The following is a 19,877-nucleotide window of genomic DNA, read 5'->3' as shown; positions in this document are numbered from 1 at the left end:
AACTAACAGGTCTATAATTACTTGTGTCAGCCTTTGATCCTCCTTTGTGAATTGGGGTTATATTTCCACATCTCCAGTCTATGGGTACCTATCCTGAGTCCAAAGAAGCTCTCATAATTATGGCTAGGGGTTTGCTTACTTCCTTTGCTGCCTCCTTTAATATAACTGGATAGATCCCATCCACCCCAGGTGCCTTTTTTATGTTTATCCTCAACAATCTCTCCTCCACTTTCCTCTCAGTTATTACAAAATCATCCAGCTCACTGCCAATGTTTACTTTACCTACATCATTCTCCTTCCTGAATAACTCCTCATGCGTGAATGGAGATGCAAAATACTCGTTTAGATTGTTAGCCACCTGAGCAGGATCCTCAACTGCTGAACCATCAATATCCAGTGGACCAATCTGATTCATCCCTTTCCTTCTCGAGTTTAAATATGTAAAGAACTCTTTTCTGTTTTTCTTTGCATCCTTTGCCAAGGATTTTTCGTAGTCTGCCTTTGCCTGCCTAATCTCCTTTGTGACTTGGTTACAGACCAACTTATATCTATCATAGGCTTCCATGTCACTCATTAATTTGTATGTATCCCATGAATTTTTCTTCTCTGCCATATGTCTCATTAGTTCATCTGACAACCATTTAGGCCTGAACCTTGAACAATATTTCTTGGTTGGTATGTAAAGCCTAGTAGCTTCCAAGATTAGTTCCTTGAATGCTTCCCATTTTCAATTTGCTGTTGGTAACATCATCAGTTGGTCCCACTGTATAGAATTTAAATACTGTCTCAGACCATCATAGTCGCCTTTACGAAAACAAAAACCCTTCCCTTTACCTCTGATGGTAGTTACCTCCTTGAGTAAATCCCACTTCAGCACACTGTGATCACTGCCACCTAGCGGTTCATTTATCTGCAGATTCTTAATGCATGAAGAATCACTGCTGATAATCAAATCAAGAGTATTACTCCCTCTAGTTGCCTCCCGAACATGCTGATGTAGAAAACAATCATCCAATAAATCCACAAAAGTCCTGCTAGTGTGTGAGTAACCAGCCCCCAAATTCCAGTCAATATCTGGGAAATTAAAATCCCCCATTATAAGACTCTCTGATTTACTGGCCCACTCTCTTTCCCTGTACAATATCTTATTATACTCATCAGAGTCATTAGGCCTATAGCACACTCCTACTCTCAATTTTGATTTCCCTATGCTTATGTCACACCAAACTGACTCGACACTGCCCTGTCCATCGATGTCGACTGGCTTCACTTCCTTGGACTTTATGTGTTTCTTAATTAATAGCATAACCCCTCCTCCCCTCCTGTCCTGTCTATCCTTTCTATACACGTTGTATTCCCCAAATTCCAGTTCCGCATTACTTATATCTGTGTGACACCACGTCTCTGATATCCCAACAATATCTGCCTTTGATGTTTTGAGCAATACCTCAAATTCATCAAATTTATTTGCCAAACTCCTAGCATTGGTGTACACACAGGTATACATGCACCTGTTTCTATTCTTAGCTACCCTAACACAACCCATGTGTTTACTTGTACCGCAATGACTCCCAGCAGTCTCTGAAATATCCTGCATCTTGTTTTTCAGGCTTCTGCTCATTTCAATAGAAGCAGTGCAAGAATCACTTCCACCTCTGCCAGTGGCTACTGTTAATCTATTAGTCCTTGTATCCCTCCCAACTAGCAGTTTTACGACCCACCTAACACTGCCTCGACAGCATCAGCAAAAATTCTGTTGTTGTGGAAGTTGATAGCTTAAATAAATTCAACGAACAACTGGACAAACTTTTAAAGCGATTGGAAAATGCTATTAAATGTGAAATGGGATTTTTTTTTTTTTGTTTTGGCTGATGCTGCATAAACATATGCCTCTGCTAATGCTATTCCAAAACAGAACTGAAGCTGCCACTGTCTTTAATTTGAAAAGATTTCAAAATTTGGAGTCCCAGATTTGGCAATCCTCAACAGAAATCCCTTCTACCAGTATACAGTTAAAGAGTATGTATTATGCATACTTACTTCCACTATCAACAAACCAGCGCTGACTACTTCCCATTGGATCCTGATGTTTAATTACACCTACCACATCTCCTTTCTGAAGCGTAATGTCCAGATGATCCACAGCCTGATATGCTTCTTTTGCATAATAAAGATGGTTTGGTTGGTAACGTGATTTCAAAAAGACACGTTGGCTCGGATTCTGTAATGCCTATTCAAAATACAATTTGTTAAGAATCTTATAATTTGCGGTCAAGAAAGTTAAAAATAGTAGCAAAGAGTTCACTGCATATGTAACTCTAGAAAGGAATGACTGAATCATACTGACTCTCTATGACATAAAAAATGGCAGCATCAAAGAGACAAGCTGATGATATAAATTTTCAAATGTTAGAAAATTATGATTAAATCATTTTGAATGAACATTTCTTGCATTCTAAAAGAAATTCTTGAGGAAATTAATCACAATTTTAATTACTTAATTTAATAAATTCCTGAATTTTATACCTTCTGACTGACAGAGAACAAATACTATGGAGTTTGTGTTAATAAACTCAAATATATATTCATAGAGACTCATTTTGTGTACATGTCGTGTCTTGTGGTCATACACAATGGTATAGCAGTTTAGCTAACAAGAGGCAAGATTATGGAGGAAAGTGAAGAGTATATGAATGAAGAAATAATTTCACTATTTCAGTATATACAGGGATAGTCCATATATGCAGCCTATAATGTTTCAAATATTATACTGAAATAGAGAAATGGGATGACATGCTAATGAGATACCATTTCACATATATCAGCCAGTTACCTATAAGTATAAGGTTATTTTAATATTATATATTAAAAAATAAGATAAATATAAGATATGTTTATCATATATATGCAATATTTACTGATCCACATCTACAATGTAGAGGACTGTTACTGGCATGGATTAAAAATTGCTCTCCTGGATAACCCAAGCACCAACTTTATATTTCTTCATATACTGTTCACTTTCTTCCAACTAATTATTTCCACACTCTGAACTATTAGTTTATATGAGGACAGGAGTGTCTATTTCTATCCTAATTTGGCCTACTGTTAGCTAAGCTGCTATACCATTACCATTACCTATAACACAACACACACACCCCATTTACACAAAATGAGTATATATGAGTACTATTACCATTAGTTCTGTCTTTTCAGTAAGCCAGTAGACATATCCAATGACAGAAACTACATGTATACAGAAAAATTCCATATATTGTTTATATATATATATATAAACAATGTTCAAACTCAGAGACTCAAAAGAAAAATCTACTTTTAAGCTTTTTATACTAGTTTGAAAACTAGTAATATGCTCTATTTTTTTCACATTTTTAAATAACAGAAATACTTAATTGAACAACTACTGTTTATTTTTTAACAAATAAACTGCCTGGACAATTTATTACGACAGTGAGCTAACAGAGCCTTGGACCACTGTTGGCCTGAATCAGTATAACAATGCATCATGGAGCCATAAGGTGTTCAATAGTGACAGGAGGAATATTGGACCAGTTATACAATAAAACTTTGCTCAACTCAGGGAGTGAAGCAGACAGAAGTCTGTGCTGATGAAGACAACTTTCCAGTTCATCCCACAGATGTTTATTGGTATTGAGATCCAAGGATTAGGCTGGACATGACAGATGTTTGAAGTTTTCCTCAAACTGCTCTTTCATACATTTGGCATGACGGATGGTTACACTGTCATTTTGAAACTAGCCTTGTCTATAAAAGTGCAACAGTGCCAGGTGCACTGATCCATGATGATATCCGGATATGCTCAGACATTAACAGTGCCCTCCAGTGGAATCAGGAGACCAAGAGGTAGCAACAAACACACTCAACACCATTATACTTCCTCCAGCAGCTGATAATGTTGGTACATAACAGTATGGTTCTAGTGTCTTGTGTAGTTTCTTGTATAAGTGCACTCTTCCAGCAGTATTGAGAAGTGTAAACTGGAACTCATTAGACTATATGATGCTTCCAGCATGAGATCAATGGCTCCCGTACAGACCTCTAACTCTGATACAGCATTTTAGGGCTCTACATATGGTTAGCCAGCAAAAATTTGAGCCACCCTTACTTTACAGGATATGATGTCCATGTATTAAATGTAGAAGTTAAACATCTCATCATTTGAGGATGATTACACTAGATAATTTCTTCCAGAAAATTTGAGACCTTGCTGCATAACCTTACATTTTAGCCACAGTTGCATTTTACATTTTAGCCAGGTGTTTTTGTTTGTTAAAGACTCAAATACCCACTAGTCTTTGAACACTGAAAAGGTGCACATGTCCTCTCTGTTATAGCACCTGCTAAATGCAGACTGACAATCATGCCTCTTTGCAAATCCATAGATTTTGTCTATTGTCAGTGAATTGACCTCAGCATTAATTAGGTGAACTGATCTCAGTATCAATCACATATAGCACTATCCTGCATATCACTTCTTTGATGTATACATTTCTGTAACAATGTAGATTGTTACATATAATCCAAGCCTTTGTTGTCCTAATAAAGGGTCCTGGCAGTGTACTTCAGAGCATAAATTTCAAAATATGAGAACTCTTAAAAAAAAAAAAAAATAATAATAAAATTGATTAGTAACCAAAATTTAAAAAAAGCTCAAAAAAGTAATATAAATTTTTTAGTAGCGTGCATGAAGGGGTAGATATGGATTAATTTAGTAGAATAATGAAGAAAGCACACAGTATAAAGAAATGAAGTCTTTGTAAAACAATGGAAAATATTATTTATTAGTAAAAAACATCCAAGCATCAGGCATAAGGCACATTTAACAACCAAAAGCATGCAAATAAAAGCATAACACATGCAAATCAAAAGTGCATTAAACCCAATAAAAAGAAAAAGTAATCTAAAACAGAATGAATTCCAATTTATGATGGTTATATATCCATTAATTCAGCTTCAGGGGGGAAAAAACTTGATTTGTTATTAAATTACTGAATTAATTACATAGAAAAAGTTTATACTGGGACACACTCATAACCTATTCAGTTTGACTTATGCCAGTGTAGTAATCAAAATTAAAATAATTAACTCCCTTGAGGAAAGTGTGCAATTTTTACATCATTTCATTAAAATATTTTTTTACAGTTGTAATGAAATTAAAACTGAGGAAAACTAAAGATCTGGATCATAAAGCTTTTGACGATCATCATCTGGTCTAAGTGGCTAACAATGAGATGTGAAATCAATTAGGCCACGTAAGTTCCATTAAGAATATTAATGGAATGAAGGGTCACTGAACATCAAATGTTCAGTGATTCTTATTACATTTTAATTCATTCCACAATCTTTAACTTAATTTTTAAATTTCTATAAAAGTAATAATTTGTTAAAGACTCAAAATAAAAAAAAATAAAAAAAGCAAAGACAAACTCATGCAAGTAAATAACAGTAAACATTCACTGTTATTTTACCAGTCTTATAAATGTCAAAACTTCAGGTTTTGTACACAGACATACCATACAAAGCCATTTAAATATAGTTCCAAAGATTTACAAGTAAACAATATTTAATTTCTACCTTCAAAAACAGAATATATCCTTTAAGTAATAATACAATTTCAGTGGCACAGAAGCCCATTATATAAATTAAAATGTATGTCCATTTAAGACAAGAATTACTGTATGATACCACTTCCAGTTAGCACCTCAAAAAAAAAAATTCTGTTTATTATTCTTGAGTGGCTGAGGCCAGAAGAGTTTACATATTCATTGTGACTGCATACATGTTGAATCATTAAGGTAGCCGTATTTTTGACAACAGTTCACAATTGGCTCTGCAGTTGTGGCAGTATACATGCTGAAACCCACAATTCCTTACACATGGCCATGCACAAGTCTTAGGCCTAGCTCAATGGAGGAACTTAAAAGTTGTCTCAGTATTGCACCATACACTTTAAATTAAAGGTGCTGCTCCAGCAGAAAAGTACCTACCATAGTAGGAGGTACTGTAAGTCTTTTCATGCACTGAAATCACATTAACCATCTCTTCATACAATAAATGGAATCATTTTGTAGCTAACACCAAGAATAATTCATTTCCAACTCATATTCCCCACAGTTAACCAGATATAAGTTTTAAATTGCACTGAAATTATAAATTATCAGTACACAAAGCTTTGGCCACTGAATGGTTCCAACAAAATTCTTCACTCAATATTTTTAACCCAGTGACAGCTGTGTTGGCATGCACAAAATGCTGAAAAAAAAAGAAAATCTTGGAATTTAAATTGCAATCAAAGTGATGTGTAAATGTTAATATTCCTTTAAGTTTTGACTTTTGAACTGCATTCTTGATTTTGCTGGAAGTTGAGAAGTACATCCAGAATAAAAATCAGATCTGAGTATTAGGAATTATTTATCGAGGAATTATTTATTAAGTATTTATCGAGGAATTATTTATTAAGTATTTATCGAGAATGCCATGTGTTTGTAATAAAGATGAACATCACCGTTTGGAAAAATTACTTCTAGGGGACCATAGATGTCTAATATTAATTTTATTTTTTGATTTGATTTCATATCTTATGTATCACAGTTTTCAGTTTGAAGTGTGTTTAGTTGATAGTTAACTATATAATATCGGTGTAGATACACCATAGTTTACCCATAAAATTTGAACTACATATGTAGTGTGAAAGGCATTGTTTTTAATTGTATCTCATATTGTGGTTGCTTTCACAATGAGATAGCTGGTATTGCACTAAATCAAATAAATAAAAACTTCTCTAGTAGAGAAGACTGCTGTTATTTTATTTTCAGTGGATACCAACCACCCAGACGATTGTTTCGAAGCTATTTGGCTTCATCATCAGTGAGTGGGCAAGTACCCTGGTAATGCAACATGCCAAAATGGTGTATAAATAGTAATGTAATAGAAGATGAAATGCATAAGGCATAATTTTCTTATGGGTTTTAGGTAATTAACTATATAATATCAGTGTAGATACACCACAGTTTTACCCATAAATTTGAACTACGTATGTAGCGTAAAAGGCACAGTTTTAATTGTATCTCATACTGTGGTTATGATGGCATCTGTGATGCATGTTTGCATTACCAGGGTACCTGCCCCACTCACTGGTGATGAAGCCAAATAGCTTTGAAACGATTGTCTGGGTGGTGGTATCCACTGAATATAAATAACAGCAGTTTCTTCTCTACTAGAGAAGCGTCATTTATTTTTTAAATAGAGCGATACCAGCTATCTTATTGTGAAGGCAACCACAATATGAGATACAATTAAAAACAAATGCCTTTTTACACTACATACGTAGTTCAAATTTATGGGTAAACTATGGTGTAACTACACCAATATTATATAGTTATTACCCAAACCCATAAGAAAATTATGCCTTGTGCATTTTCATCTTCTAGTAAGTTGATAGTATAACTTTCTTATGGGTAAAAAATTCAGATTACAAGTTTTTTGATTAATGATGTTTGGTCCAATTGTTATTAGTGGGACTTTTACATTCTACACAGCTGATTATGTAAGTTTAATTCTTATTTTAAGTCTTATTGCTATTTTTTTTAGTGCTAACATTCAACTAGCACAGCCTCACACACTAAATACAGCACCTTTATTATAACATCAATAGAGAACATTATTGATTTCATTGGCAGATTTTACTGTAGACTTATTTGCAATCTGATTCATATATATAGTTTGCATATTTGCATTATTCACATATATATAAGTAGAACTTATTTGCAATCTGATTCTTGACTTATGAGTAAAGTGGACGAGAAAATTGTCGAAGATAAAACACAAGAAAGTCACCTGGGGATGGATGGGACCTATCCAGTTATAGTAAAGGAGGCAGCAAAGGAAGTAAGCAAACCCCTTAGGCATAATTGTGAGAGCTTCCTTGGATTCAGGGGGAGGTACCCATAGACTGCAGATGTGCAAATGTGGACCCCAATTCACAAAGGAGGATCAAAGGCTGACACAAGTAATTATAGACCTGTGGGTTTAACTTCTGTTCCAGGAAAAATTAATGGAGGCACTGGTTAAAGAAGCACTGCAGGATCATCTAGACAAGACTTCAGTTATAGCTCGGACACAGCATGGTTTTTGATAAGGGGAAGTCTTGCCTGACCAATTTGATTGGATACTATGATGCAGTCACAAAAGAACTGGATGCAGGGAATACCTTTGATATTATATACTTGGATCTTAGAAAGGCTTTTGATACTGTTTGCACATGGAAGACTGCTGCACAAATTGGAGCAGTGTGGCATTGGAGGCAAAATTGCTGCTATGGATAAAGGGGGGGTTGAGGTGGGGGGGGAGAAGACAGAGTGGTAATCAATGGACACTGCTCATTGTGGATTAATGTTATTAGTGGAGTTTCCTTAGGGTTCAGTGTTGGGTCCATTATTGTTTTCTGTATTTATAAATGATATTGATGATGGTATATCAAGCTTAATGTCCAAGTTTGCAGATGATACAAAGGTTGGCAGGGTTGGCAAGGACACTACTGACACTATGCTGCTGCAACAGGATCTGGAAAGGTTGAGCAGATGGGCTGAGAGGTGGCAAATGAAGTTTAACATTGACAAATGTAAAGTACTACATATGGGAAACAGCAACCCCAGAGCAACTCTGTGGTACTACACTGACAGTGGTAGAGAATGAAAAGGACCTGGGGGGTAATTGTGCAGGCAGATATGAAGTTCTCTGAGCAGTGCAGACGGGCTACAAGAGTAGCTCATAGTACCTTGTCAATGATATACAGGAATTTTTCTAGCAGGGATAGGGAGGTGATTATTCCCTTGTATAAGGCAATGGTCAGGCCACACCTAGAGTACTGTATACAGGTCTGGACCCCTCATTTCAAGAAGAATGTAGAGCTGCTGGAATGAGTACAGAGAAGGGCAACAAGATTAGTGAATGGAACAAAGGGGTGCTCTTACAAAGAAAGGCTTAAGTTTTGCAAATTACAGTGTCTGGAGACTAGGCACCAGCGAGGTGATCTGATAGAAGTGTATAAATCCTTGAATGGTTTGAGCATGCTCAATGCTGATGGGATTCTTCCTCTTGCTCAGAATGATCACCTGAGAAGGCATAAATTCAAATTGGGGAAAGACAGATGTATGATAGACGTGCGGAAATTTGTCTTTAGCCAGCGGGTAGTTGGTTGGTGGAACAGACTTCCATCCCTTGTTGTGGAAGTTAGCCTAAATAAATTTAAGGCTCAGCTGGACAGGTATTTCGAACGAACAGAGGGGTGGAAGTGTTTTTTTTTTTTTTTTTTCTTTTTTTTTTTGGCCAATGCTGCATAAGCTTGCTTTCTTGCATCATATGCCTCTACTAATGCTATAATATGTGCTTGATTGCAGAAATTTCAATCATGAGCAGGAAAGTAGCGAAAGCAAATCTTTCTCACAAATTGATTTTTTTGAAATAATTTTTAAAACAAAATGTATATTGAAAACCTTATGACTTAAGGATTTTATTCTTAAACTTGTATTTTAAAACTTTTATATACTTATGAAAATATCAACTAATTGTAATAATTTTTAATCCTGGTTTAATGTTAATTTATAAAAAATAAATTAAAGCATTAATTAAAAAATCACATTATTTTTATATCCACTATGAATATATTAAATATGAATATATTTGTATCCACTATGAATATATCAAGATAATGAATATATTAAAAAGTTCTCAATTTTAAATCATTTACTGCCTTTATTCCAAACATATCCATGATATCACGGAGGACTCACATCATGCACCAGGCTTGACTTTTAGGCATGTGCATCTGGAGCATTAACATTCCTTTACCAGTTCAAATTCTCGCAAATCTTGAAACAAATTTGTCTAGGAATTGTGGCAAACACAATTCCTTCACTATGGCACCAAATACTTCACTCACTCACTCACACACACACACACACACACACACGATCTCTCACTTCAGGGTCAGTCTTTTAGACCAACTAAGGATAATCTTTAAATGCCTTGTTATGGTTCATGGCTATCATTCTTTCAAAGTCTTAATTTTATTAATTTTAATGAAATGATGCAAAAAACTTAGCACTTTTCCCAATTCACTCATATAAAACCAAACCACATAAATCATAAGGTGAATTTTGATATAAACGGTTCTTGTACAAAGAGTTTCTCATATTTGTTTATTTCTTTAAACACTCTGCTCCAACAGAATGTATTTAGAAAAAGTTAGTTATTATAATTTAAAACATCACAGATAATAGTAATTATCAGTGCTTAATTTCTGAGACATGTATAGTAATAGCATTCCCCACCCTGTTTAAAATTTTCTTCATATGTGTATGTAAGTTTCAGGTTTTCGGGCAACCCCTTGAACTTTGGTGCTTGGGTGCAGTGCACACCTTTCACCCTCGGGATGGCCCGCCCTTGCCTAATCACTAGAAGCTATATATGTTAACTCTTCATCAGTCATGTGGGATTGAAATCTACCCTAAGTGAATTTTTGTAAGTTTTATGCAAAATATATATATTTTTTTAATATGAACCCATTGAGACTCAGTTTACTTTAAGAACATTTTCAAAATGTGTATTTGCAGGAATAAAATCTGTTCACCTATATACCCGAGTTTTCAGGAACGAGAGTGCAGTAGCGCACAATCTTTGAGTGGACCATGGTTCGAGCTATGACTGCTAAATACAGTGGTACCTTGGATTACGAGTAACTTGGTATGCGAGTGTTTTGCAAGACGAGCAAAAATTTTTAATAAATTTTAACTTGATAAACGAGCGAGGTCTTGCAATACGAGTACAGACAGTCCTCGTATAACACGTGTTTACACTACGCGAATTCGATCATACATGATTTATAAATACGGGAATGATATCTTATATAACACGAACCGAATTCGCTTATGCACGATTCGCCTTTGTGTTTACAAGAAATGGCAGTCGAATGCAAAATCACCCCAACCGAACGCAACACGATAGGAATGAAGAGAAGATTCTGAAAATGTATTTATGGTTTTTTTTATATCAGTGAAGGGGAAACACATTTCACCATAATAACGTAAAAATCAACAATTCCAGCTAGTATAATCGCAAATGCAATTAGATCGAGTTTACTACCAGTTTATAACAGATTCCACTAGCAGGAATGCAACTGGAAATTGTTTTTTATTGTTTTATGGTGGTAACCTCTAGAAATGTGCTTTAGTAAAATGTGAAGTGTATCTCTGCCTTTACAGTGTTGTTTATTCAGTTGCTACACGCGCACAGCTTTGTTTATGTGTATCAAGCGTGCCTCCTCATTTTGTAATAGTGCGAGCGATGAATCTGATTTCCGTGAAATCCTTAAAAGGAGGCAAAAGCAAGTGTCAATGGAAAGATTCCTTGTTAAAGTCGCACAAAAAGAAAAAGTCAACAGATGGCAGTGATTCCGTTAGAGACAGTGAAAGTCATCCTACCCAATAATTAATAAATTCGATTGCTTTATGTATATTAAATTTAAATATTAAAAATATAAAAACGTATGTATTTTGTATTAATCATTTTTACAGTATATGAATATTTTTGAGTTTTGGAACAAATCATCTGGGTTTCCATTATTTCTTATGGGGAAATTCGCTTTGATATACGAGTGCTTTGGATTACGAGTACGTTTCCAGAATGAATTATGCTCGCAAACCAAGGTACCACTGTACAATTAATGACTGTATCTAGGATTTATTGTAAACTCCTCTCACCCGGTGGTCATTCAAAAGTATAAACAAGAACAACGAGAAATGAAAAAAGAAATTAAAAGTTGTGCTTTGGTTTCTTGTGCTCCATTCAGATACTTCACTGTTTTCAAGTAATGGCAGTCAGTGATGTTGCTGATAATGAAAGGCCTTTAAGTGAACTTAAGTCTCATATTTACTGTTATTCTACTGGGTAAACACTTTATCCCAGTAGAATCCATTTAGAAAAAAGTAAGTGGTTGTGTTTGCAATGTCATACAGTAATCTGGAAGCAATGTTTCCACAAAATTCAATCAAAAGCTCACTAATTCGTACTAACAGAAATAGAATCTCTTTATCTACGGTAACAATGCAGCCAAATGAAATTAAAAGTCCTGCTAGGTTTGGTGTTTTGTGCTCTCTTAATTCCATTATCAGCAGCCAATTCTATAAGGTATATGATATAACAAACTTATGTTACTGCAAACCAAGCTTGTGTAATTGAATTGTTTGTTACTGTAAATTTTATGAAAAAACCAATGTTTTTGCAAACACTCAATTTAGAGTTTTCGCATGCATGGTTTGCTATAACACACTTTTTTCCTTGTTTTCTTTTTTATTCTATATGTTGGCTATAAAAGAGGGATCTTCATGAAAAAATTATATATATGAAGCTTCAAAAAAGTGGGATGGTATATATCAAGAATGGGATGGTATAAAAAATGGGACTGTATATATAAAATATGGAATGACATATATGAAGCTTTTTAATAACAAAAAACAATGTGATAGTTACTTTCCTTATTTTTAAACAAGGGCATATGGTGGAAAAATTAACTCCTCCACCAGGTTATTGGGAAATAATCTGAAAGGAAAAGTAATGATATTGGCAAAACATTCTACATTGAGGGGAACAAAGGGGGTGCTTACCAAGAAAGGCTTAAGTTCTGCAAATTGCAGCACCTGGAAAGTAGGCACCTGTGAGGTGATCTGATTGAGGTGTATAAGGCCTCGAATGGGTTGAACATGCTGATGGGATTCTTCCTCTTGCTCAGATTAAGAACCTGAGGGGGCATAGATTCAAATTGAGGAAAGACAGTTGTAGAATGGATGTGTAGAAGTTTGCCTTTAGCCAGCGGGTGATTGATTGGTGGAACAGACTTCCATCTTTTGTTGTGGAAGTTGATAGCCTAAATAAATTTAAGGCTGAGCTGGACAGGCATTTGGAACAAATGGAGGGGTGAATGGGAGGTATTTTTATTTTTTTTTGGCTGATGCTGCCTTCCTGTATCGTATGCCTCTACTAATGCTAATGCTATTAAAAAATTTTTAATAGCTGACTACTGCTGTTATCAAGTATCTATCTTTACAAGTAGCTGTTATCTTTACACATCCTATATAGTACTGCTGATGAGCAAAAAATAATAATAATTAACCTGAAACACTCATAAGCAAACATGTTATTATGCATTATTGAGCTATTTTTTAAAAAAAAAACTATCATGAATATGAAATTTCCCTTTTATAATGCACATAATGACTACAAAAATACAAGGACAATAATCCAACTGTTGCTCTGTTATAAGCTTCTAACCTTTATGTATTAAAATAATTTTATAAATATTTTTAAAATTTTAATTAATAGTTATCAACAATATGAAAATCATCTTCCAGATTCAGAGCACAACGAATATTACTGTCTAACTTATCTAGTTATGTTAAGAAAGTTACATTAAAAAAAAAAACGACTATTTTTACTACAAAGCTGTTACTTTATTTTTGATATTTATATATTATTGTGACAAAAAAAAAAAAAAAAAAACCCTACTGATTGCAGCGTTAGTTTTTATTAAAATAACTGTTGATATTAGTTGTGATAATCACAAACTAGAAAACTTAGGCAGATGGGTTGAGAAGAGGCAATTGAGGCTTAACATTAACAAAGGTACACTATATGGGGAGTATACAAAGGTACACCAATTGACATACCAACTGGGTTGTAGTGAGGATGAAAAAAGACTTGGTGGGGCAATTGTTCAGTCAGACATGAAGTTCTCTGAGCAGTGCAGACAGGCTGCTAGGACAGCTCATAGGATTCTGTCAATTATATATAAGAATTTTGTCAGCTGGAAAAAGATGATTATCCTGTTGTATAAGGCAATGGTTAGACCACGTCTCAAGGCTTAGATACCAGTCCAGAAGTCTATGGATCAGTTGGAATGAGTGCAAAGAGCATCAAGATTAGTCAAGGGTACAATAGGATATTCTTTCCAAGAAAGCCTTTAGGTCTGCAAATTGCAATTTAAAGCTTTCAATGGATTGAGTACGATAAATGTTGATGGCATCCTTACTCTTGTTCACATAATACAAATAAGGGGCATAAATTTAATTTGAGAAGAATGGTTGCATGTGTGAAAATTTACTTTCAGCAAGAGGATAATTTATCACAGGAAGACAATTTCATTTGGCAATATAGAAGGGGTAGTTTCACAAATTTAAAGAGGGATTAGACAAATTATTAGAGGGGAGGATGGACAGGTGTTGTGACAAGTTTTTTTTGGCTAATGCTGTATAAGCTTGCTTTCTTTTATCATGAAATAATGGGCCATAACACATTGTCACATTTGGCAAGAATGGATTATATTTGGACCCAACATTTTGCATTGATATAAAGTATATTTGGATACAATAAGAGAGTCCTATCAATACTATTTATTATTATTTTTTTTTATTTTATGTGAACCCCATACACGAGGGGTATTAGAACCTATAGTTTGCTTAACACGTTCCCGAGCTATTTCCACTTCCAGTTCAGACCATGCGCCGACTGCACATGTATAGGTACCGTGAGCCTGTTATATATGGACGTGCTGCAGGAAGTTTTGTTACTGCTGAGGAAGGAAGCGGAAGCTTCCGAAAGCTCCAGAGATTTTTATCGTTTTTATCGCTTTTAATCCGGTTTATTTGAGTGTATTTTATCTCAAGGATTTTATCACAGTTTTAATGTTTTTACATGTATATAATTTAATTTAATATAATAGCAGTTTTTTTAAATATTTATTTTATTTTATTTTAATATGTAAATATTTTAGTTACAGTAAATACTTATTCTTATGGTTGGTGTGAGCTGATTTAATGCTAAAATATGAATTTTCCCAACCTCAGAGGCCTTTTTCAGGAGAACCTATAGTACTTAGTACCGTGCTTGGGTTGGAGGTTGAGAACACGAAAGAAGATATTTGTTGACATTGGACTTGAACTTCTGTAGACTTTAATTTTCAGGAAATATGTATGAAGGAAGGTTGTTCCAGAAAACAGCAGTTGAATGAATAAATGAGGAGGATGAAAAGTTGGTTCTGTGGGTTTGAAGTTGAACAGTAAATGGATGTTGGCTGGTGGCGGCACATGTTCGGACTGTTTTGAAAGAGAGAGCGGGAATTATGGAAGCCAATTCAGAAGAACAGTGCCCATGGAAGTATCTGTAAAAGAGGCATGCAGCAGAAACAGTGAGTCTATGAGAAAGCAAGTGGAGAGACTGTTAGAGATGAATCATTAATTAACCTAACTGCCTTCTTCTGAATGGAATCAAGAAGCCTGAGAGAGAGGTTTTGGGAGCACCACCCCAGATGTGGGAACAATATTCCATGGCAGGGCGGATTTGCAATTTATACAGAGTGCGCAGCTGTTTGGAAGAAAAGTAACGCCGAGAGCGAAAGAGAAAACCAAGTTTTTTAGATGCAGAGGAAGCAATATTTGTAATGTGCTTTTGCCAAGAGAGATTAGAAATCAGGGTAATCCCCAAAAGAGATATATCATTTTGCCTAGAAATCGGAGTGTCACTAAAGATAAGCATAGGAGCAGAAGAATCCTTTTTGCGAGATATAAGACAAGACTAAGTTTTAGAAGGGTTGAAATCAACTAAGTTGTCTTTGCCCCACTGGAGAATTACCTGAAGATCGGCATTTAAGGAATTGGTCGCAAATTTTTGAGAAGTTGAAGCTGATTGAGCAGGACAAAGTTTCTCAAAATGGAAAGTGGAATGCAATGTGCTATCATCGGCAAAACTATGGATAGGATTACCAGTCAATGGAAGAAGGTCATTGATATATAAGAGGAAAAGAGTGGGGGAAAGAACTGAACCTTGGGGGACACCGGCATTAGTGGAGAAGTTAGAAGACCGAGCGCCATCTACCATCACCCTCAGTGAGGGATCACAGAGAAAACTGGATAACCAATTACTATAAACAGTTGGCAAACCATAAGATCGAAGCTTGTTTAGAAGACCTTTATGCCAAACACAATCAAAAGCCTTTGAGATGTCAAGAGCAACTACTTGTGTTTCACAGAATCTTTCCATTGAATTAGTCCATAAATGGGTAACATAAGCCAGAATATCACCAGTGGATCGACAGTGACGGAATCCATACTGGCGATCGTTGATCAGACGGAAGGTTTCTAGGTAGTTTAAGAATTGGCGGTTAATTGATTTCTCCATTACTTTAGAAAGAGTAGAAGTAATTGCAATGGGACGATAATTGGATGGGAGGGATTTGTCACCCTTTTTAGGAACTCGCCGGATATGAGCAAATTTCCAAGCAGAAGGAAAAACACCTTTGGAATAAGAAAGTGAAAAAAGGCAGCAAAGAATAGGAGTAAGTTCAGGAGCACAGGTTTTGAGAACAAGAGGAGAAATACCATCAGGACCTGGAGCTGTCTTAGCATCCAGATTCATCAAAATCCTTCTGGTATCCTTTTGACGGAAGACCACAGGAGGCATTGAATGGAGCGTGTTGGGAACGGTGGGAGGTGTTTTTCCAAGATCATTAATACATGAGCTGGAAGAAAAATGGGATGCTAGCAAGTCAGCTTTATCCTTGGCTGAAATGACAACAGAACCATCTGGTTTGGACAGAGGTGGGAGCAGAGATGGGCAAAAGTTGCGGCCAACAGCTTTGGCAAGAGACCAGAATGCTCGGGTACCATTAGGGCAAGAAGCAAGTTTTCTACTCTTAGCCTGTTCAAACTCTAGTTTGGACTGATTAATAACTGCTTTACAATTGTTGCGAGCTTTGGTGTAGGCAGAAAATGACACTGAAGAATTAGAAACAAGCCAATTACGATATGCAACATTCTTCTCTTGGACAGCCTTAGCACTTTTATTGGAAAACCAAGGTTTAGATAAAGGACGAGATTTTAAAGTGGAGTGTGGGATAAAGGATTCCATTCCTGCAAGAATAATTTCACTGGCATGATCTGAGCAAACGTTGACATCAGAAGTTTTGAAACAGTAATCCGACCAAGGAAAAGAAGAAAAGAAGTCTCGCAGGTCATCCCATTTTGCATTCTTGTAATGCCAAACAACACGAGGTTGGGAATAACCATGAGATAAAGGTTCCATTGGAGAAGAGACAATCACCAAGTTGTGATCTGAAGTGCCTAAAGGACCTCTCACTTCAACCGTGTACTTAGAAGGGTTGTTTGTGAGAAAAAGATCAAGCGTATTGACTGAATCATTAGGATTGTCCGGTATTCTTGTAGGTAAATGAACAATCTGTGCTAGGTCATTAGTAATTGCAAAAGCCTCAGCATCTCGACCTGCTGGGTCGATGTGACTAGAAAACGGAAGCCAGCTGGAGTTGTGAACATTAAAATCACCAAGGAAAATTACCTCACTGTTAGGAAAGTTGGACTGGAGAAAGTCAAGTTGCAAAGAGAGGAAGTCAAAGAGCTCCAAGTGATTAGTGGAGTTGGGAGAACGGTAGAGACAACAGATGAATTTGACACAATGAGGTAGAGAGATTTTAAGCCAGAGAAGATCAAAGAGAGGAGATTCCAAATTGCCAAGTCTCTGACAGGGAATATAAGAACGGACATATGCACAAGTACCACCTTTGAGGTGAAAGGAATCATACAGCGAATAATTTGGGCATCTGAGATGAGCAGTAGTTGAATCAACATAACTGAGATTCTGTCAGAAAAAGTACATGGGGTTTGGCAGACTGCAAGTGGAAATGGACATCGTTGAGATTAGAATTGAGACCACGTATATTTGTGAAATGAATTAGGAAGTCCTTGGGAGATTTAGATCTTTTCACAGATCAGCTTGCTCTATTAGTTTGACAATTCATGGTGTATTCAATAGTAAGAAAAAGTGGGGGATGACATGCTGTATGAAGTAATGAAATTTTTGGATATTAATTTAATTTAAGTTTTTTCTGCAAGTTTAATGAATATGCTTTTGCTCTGGATACATTAAATTATCACATCTCTGTCTTGCAATTTCATGTATCCTGTTTCCATTTTAGCTACAAATTAAGCACTGATTATTACTATTTTGTCTTTTAAATTATAGTTATTTATTCACAGTATTAAAAGCTCAAACTGAATATCATATGAAAACTGAATTTACAGATTAGACATGGAAATGAACAAGACATGGGACTAGTTATTTTTGAGTACGGTGGACTTCACTTAATATAATGCTGAAAGTTACATCCAAATTACTTTGGTAATTGATAGTCAGCATATAAATTATACACTGACTAGCTGTGATATAGTATCCTTTACAGAAAAAGGTAAACTTCCAAACAGATGTATTGCTACTGGTGTATGGTTTTCCTCACTCAAATGTGCTAATTTGGGCTGAATTTATCAACAGAGCATGTCAGCTAAACACCAACATGATGACTCCTCTAACACAACACACACACACCTAACTTCTGAAGAAGGGATGCATGTACATGATGAAAGAGAAAACTGATAATTTAAGCACTAAAATATTGTATTTTTCATAATCCACTGTTCTTATACCAATGAATTAAAAAAAAATGTTATGTATGGAAAGATGTGCTTCTATGAAAATGGTCTCCAGTAAATAAGTTTGAGAACGAGTATTATACATGCAAAATATGTGCTTTAAATAACTTGGAAGCTTACCTTTTTCTATTTCTGCAAGGTTTAACTTTTAAATATTGAATCAGATATTTAAGAATCAAACACATTTGAAATAACTCATCAATTTTGGGGTTCTCTGTAAAAATGTCCTCCTTTCTATTTAAATAATTCAAAACAATCAGATATCCATTTTCTCTGGAGATAAAAGAAGCAAAGAATAAATAAGTGAATGGTGAGCTGTCAAGGGACAAGTTTAGTATCAAAAAATTAATGCAAAGCTCATTTTATGATGCTATACTTGCCTTTTGGTCATTCACCATAATAAATCAATATATTTATTTCTTTCCTCCTTTCACATCTACAGCAAATGGGCACCTGATAATTTTGAATTATTTGGTGGGGGGGGTAAGGAAATAATTAGAAAGTAAGTTATTTTAAATAACTTATGTTAAGATCAGCAGTTCTATAATTTAATATTATAAAAATTGTATCATTAGAGAAACATTTTGATCTGTCTTATAGCTTTCAAAGTGAACAACATTATATTAAGTGGTGTACAAATAACAGAAATGAAACTTATAAGGCAGAAGCTGACTAAACATGCAAAAAGGTGACTGCCATTAAATAAAAAAATATAAAGTAGTCATAGGCAAGCCCATTTGCCTCTAACTGAAAAAAAAAAAAAAAACAATATTTAATGTCAAAAGGGAGTCTAAATTCCAGGCATCACCTGTTGACGGACTTCTTGGAGCGGAGTTCCCAGACTCAGACGGCCATTATGAGGAGATGAATGCTTCTTTCCTAAGGTATCTCCTTTTGTGGTTGAAATGAAACCAGGGAATGCATGTTTAGGGACTAGATTTAACTTAATCAGATGGTCAACTACAAGATTATGCTTTGTCTGGAATGTTTCAAGGATGCCACCATTGGCTCCAAGTAGAAGGGGAAGCTACAGAACAATGCATAAAAAATAGGAAATACTTAAAAAAGAAAAAAAAATATGCTGATATACGTGTGAAAACTTAAAAATACACCCTTGACAATAAAAAAAAAAAAAAATTAATCAGACACTTCAAAACAATTAGTGCTAATATAATTCATATGGTATATTTTATTAAATAGACTGTGACTATTAAAATATTTATATTAATAAGGTGATAAAGTGCTGAAAACACTGCCACAACCAGTAGTATATTTTCATGCAATTTA

At 35.2% G+C, this 19,877-nt stretch overlaps 1 protein-coding gene across 1 annotated transcript in view; it reads right to left on the bottom strand.

Annotated features, from left to right (window-relative positions):
• Positions 1-19,877, bottom strand: part of LOC150087229 (dynamin-binding protein-like) — a 427,088-nt gene that overhangs the window by 28,043 nt on the left and 379,168 nt on the right. The window contains exons 20-21 of the mRNA XM_090372415.1: positions 19,399-19,617; positions 2,041-2,230 (exon numbers count right to left, since the gene is read on the bottom strand). Coding sequence (XP_090228541.1) covers positions 2,041-2,230; positions 19,399-19,617 — 409 coding nt within the window. The remainder of the gene's footprint in view (positions 1-2,040; positions 2,231-19,398; positions 19,618-19,877) is intronic.

Source organism: Mastigoproctus giganteus, chromosome 4 (assembly GCF_048544385.1).
Source record: "Mastigoproctus giganteus isolate SK-2022 chromosome 4, ASM4854438v1, whole genome shotgun sequence".
In the NCBI taxonomy this organism is placed as follows: Eukaryota; Metazoa; Arthropoda; class Arachnida; order Uropygi; family Thelyphonidae; genus Mastigoproctus; species Mastigoproctus giganteus.
Note: the sequence above shows the minus strand (reverse complement) of the source record. Positions and strands in the feature narration are given on the sequence as shown.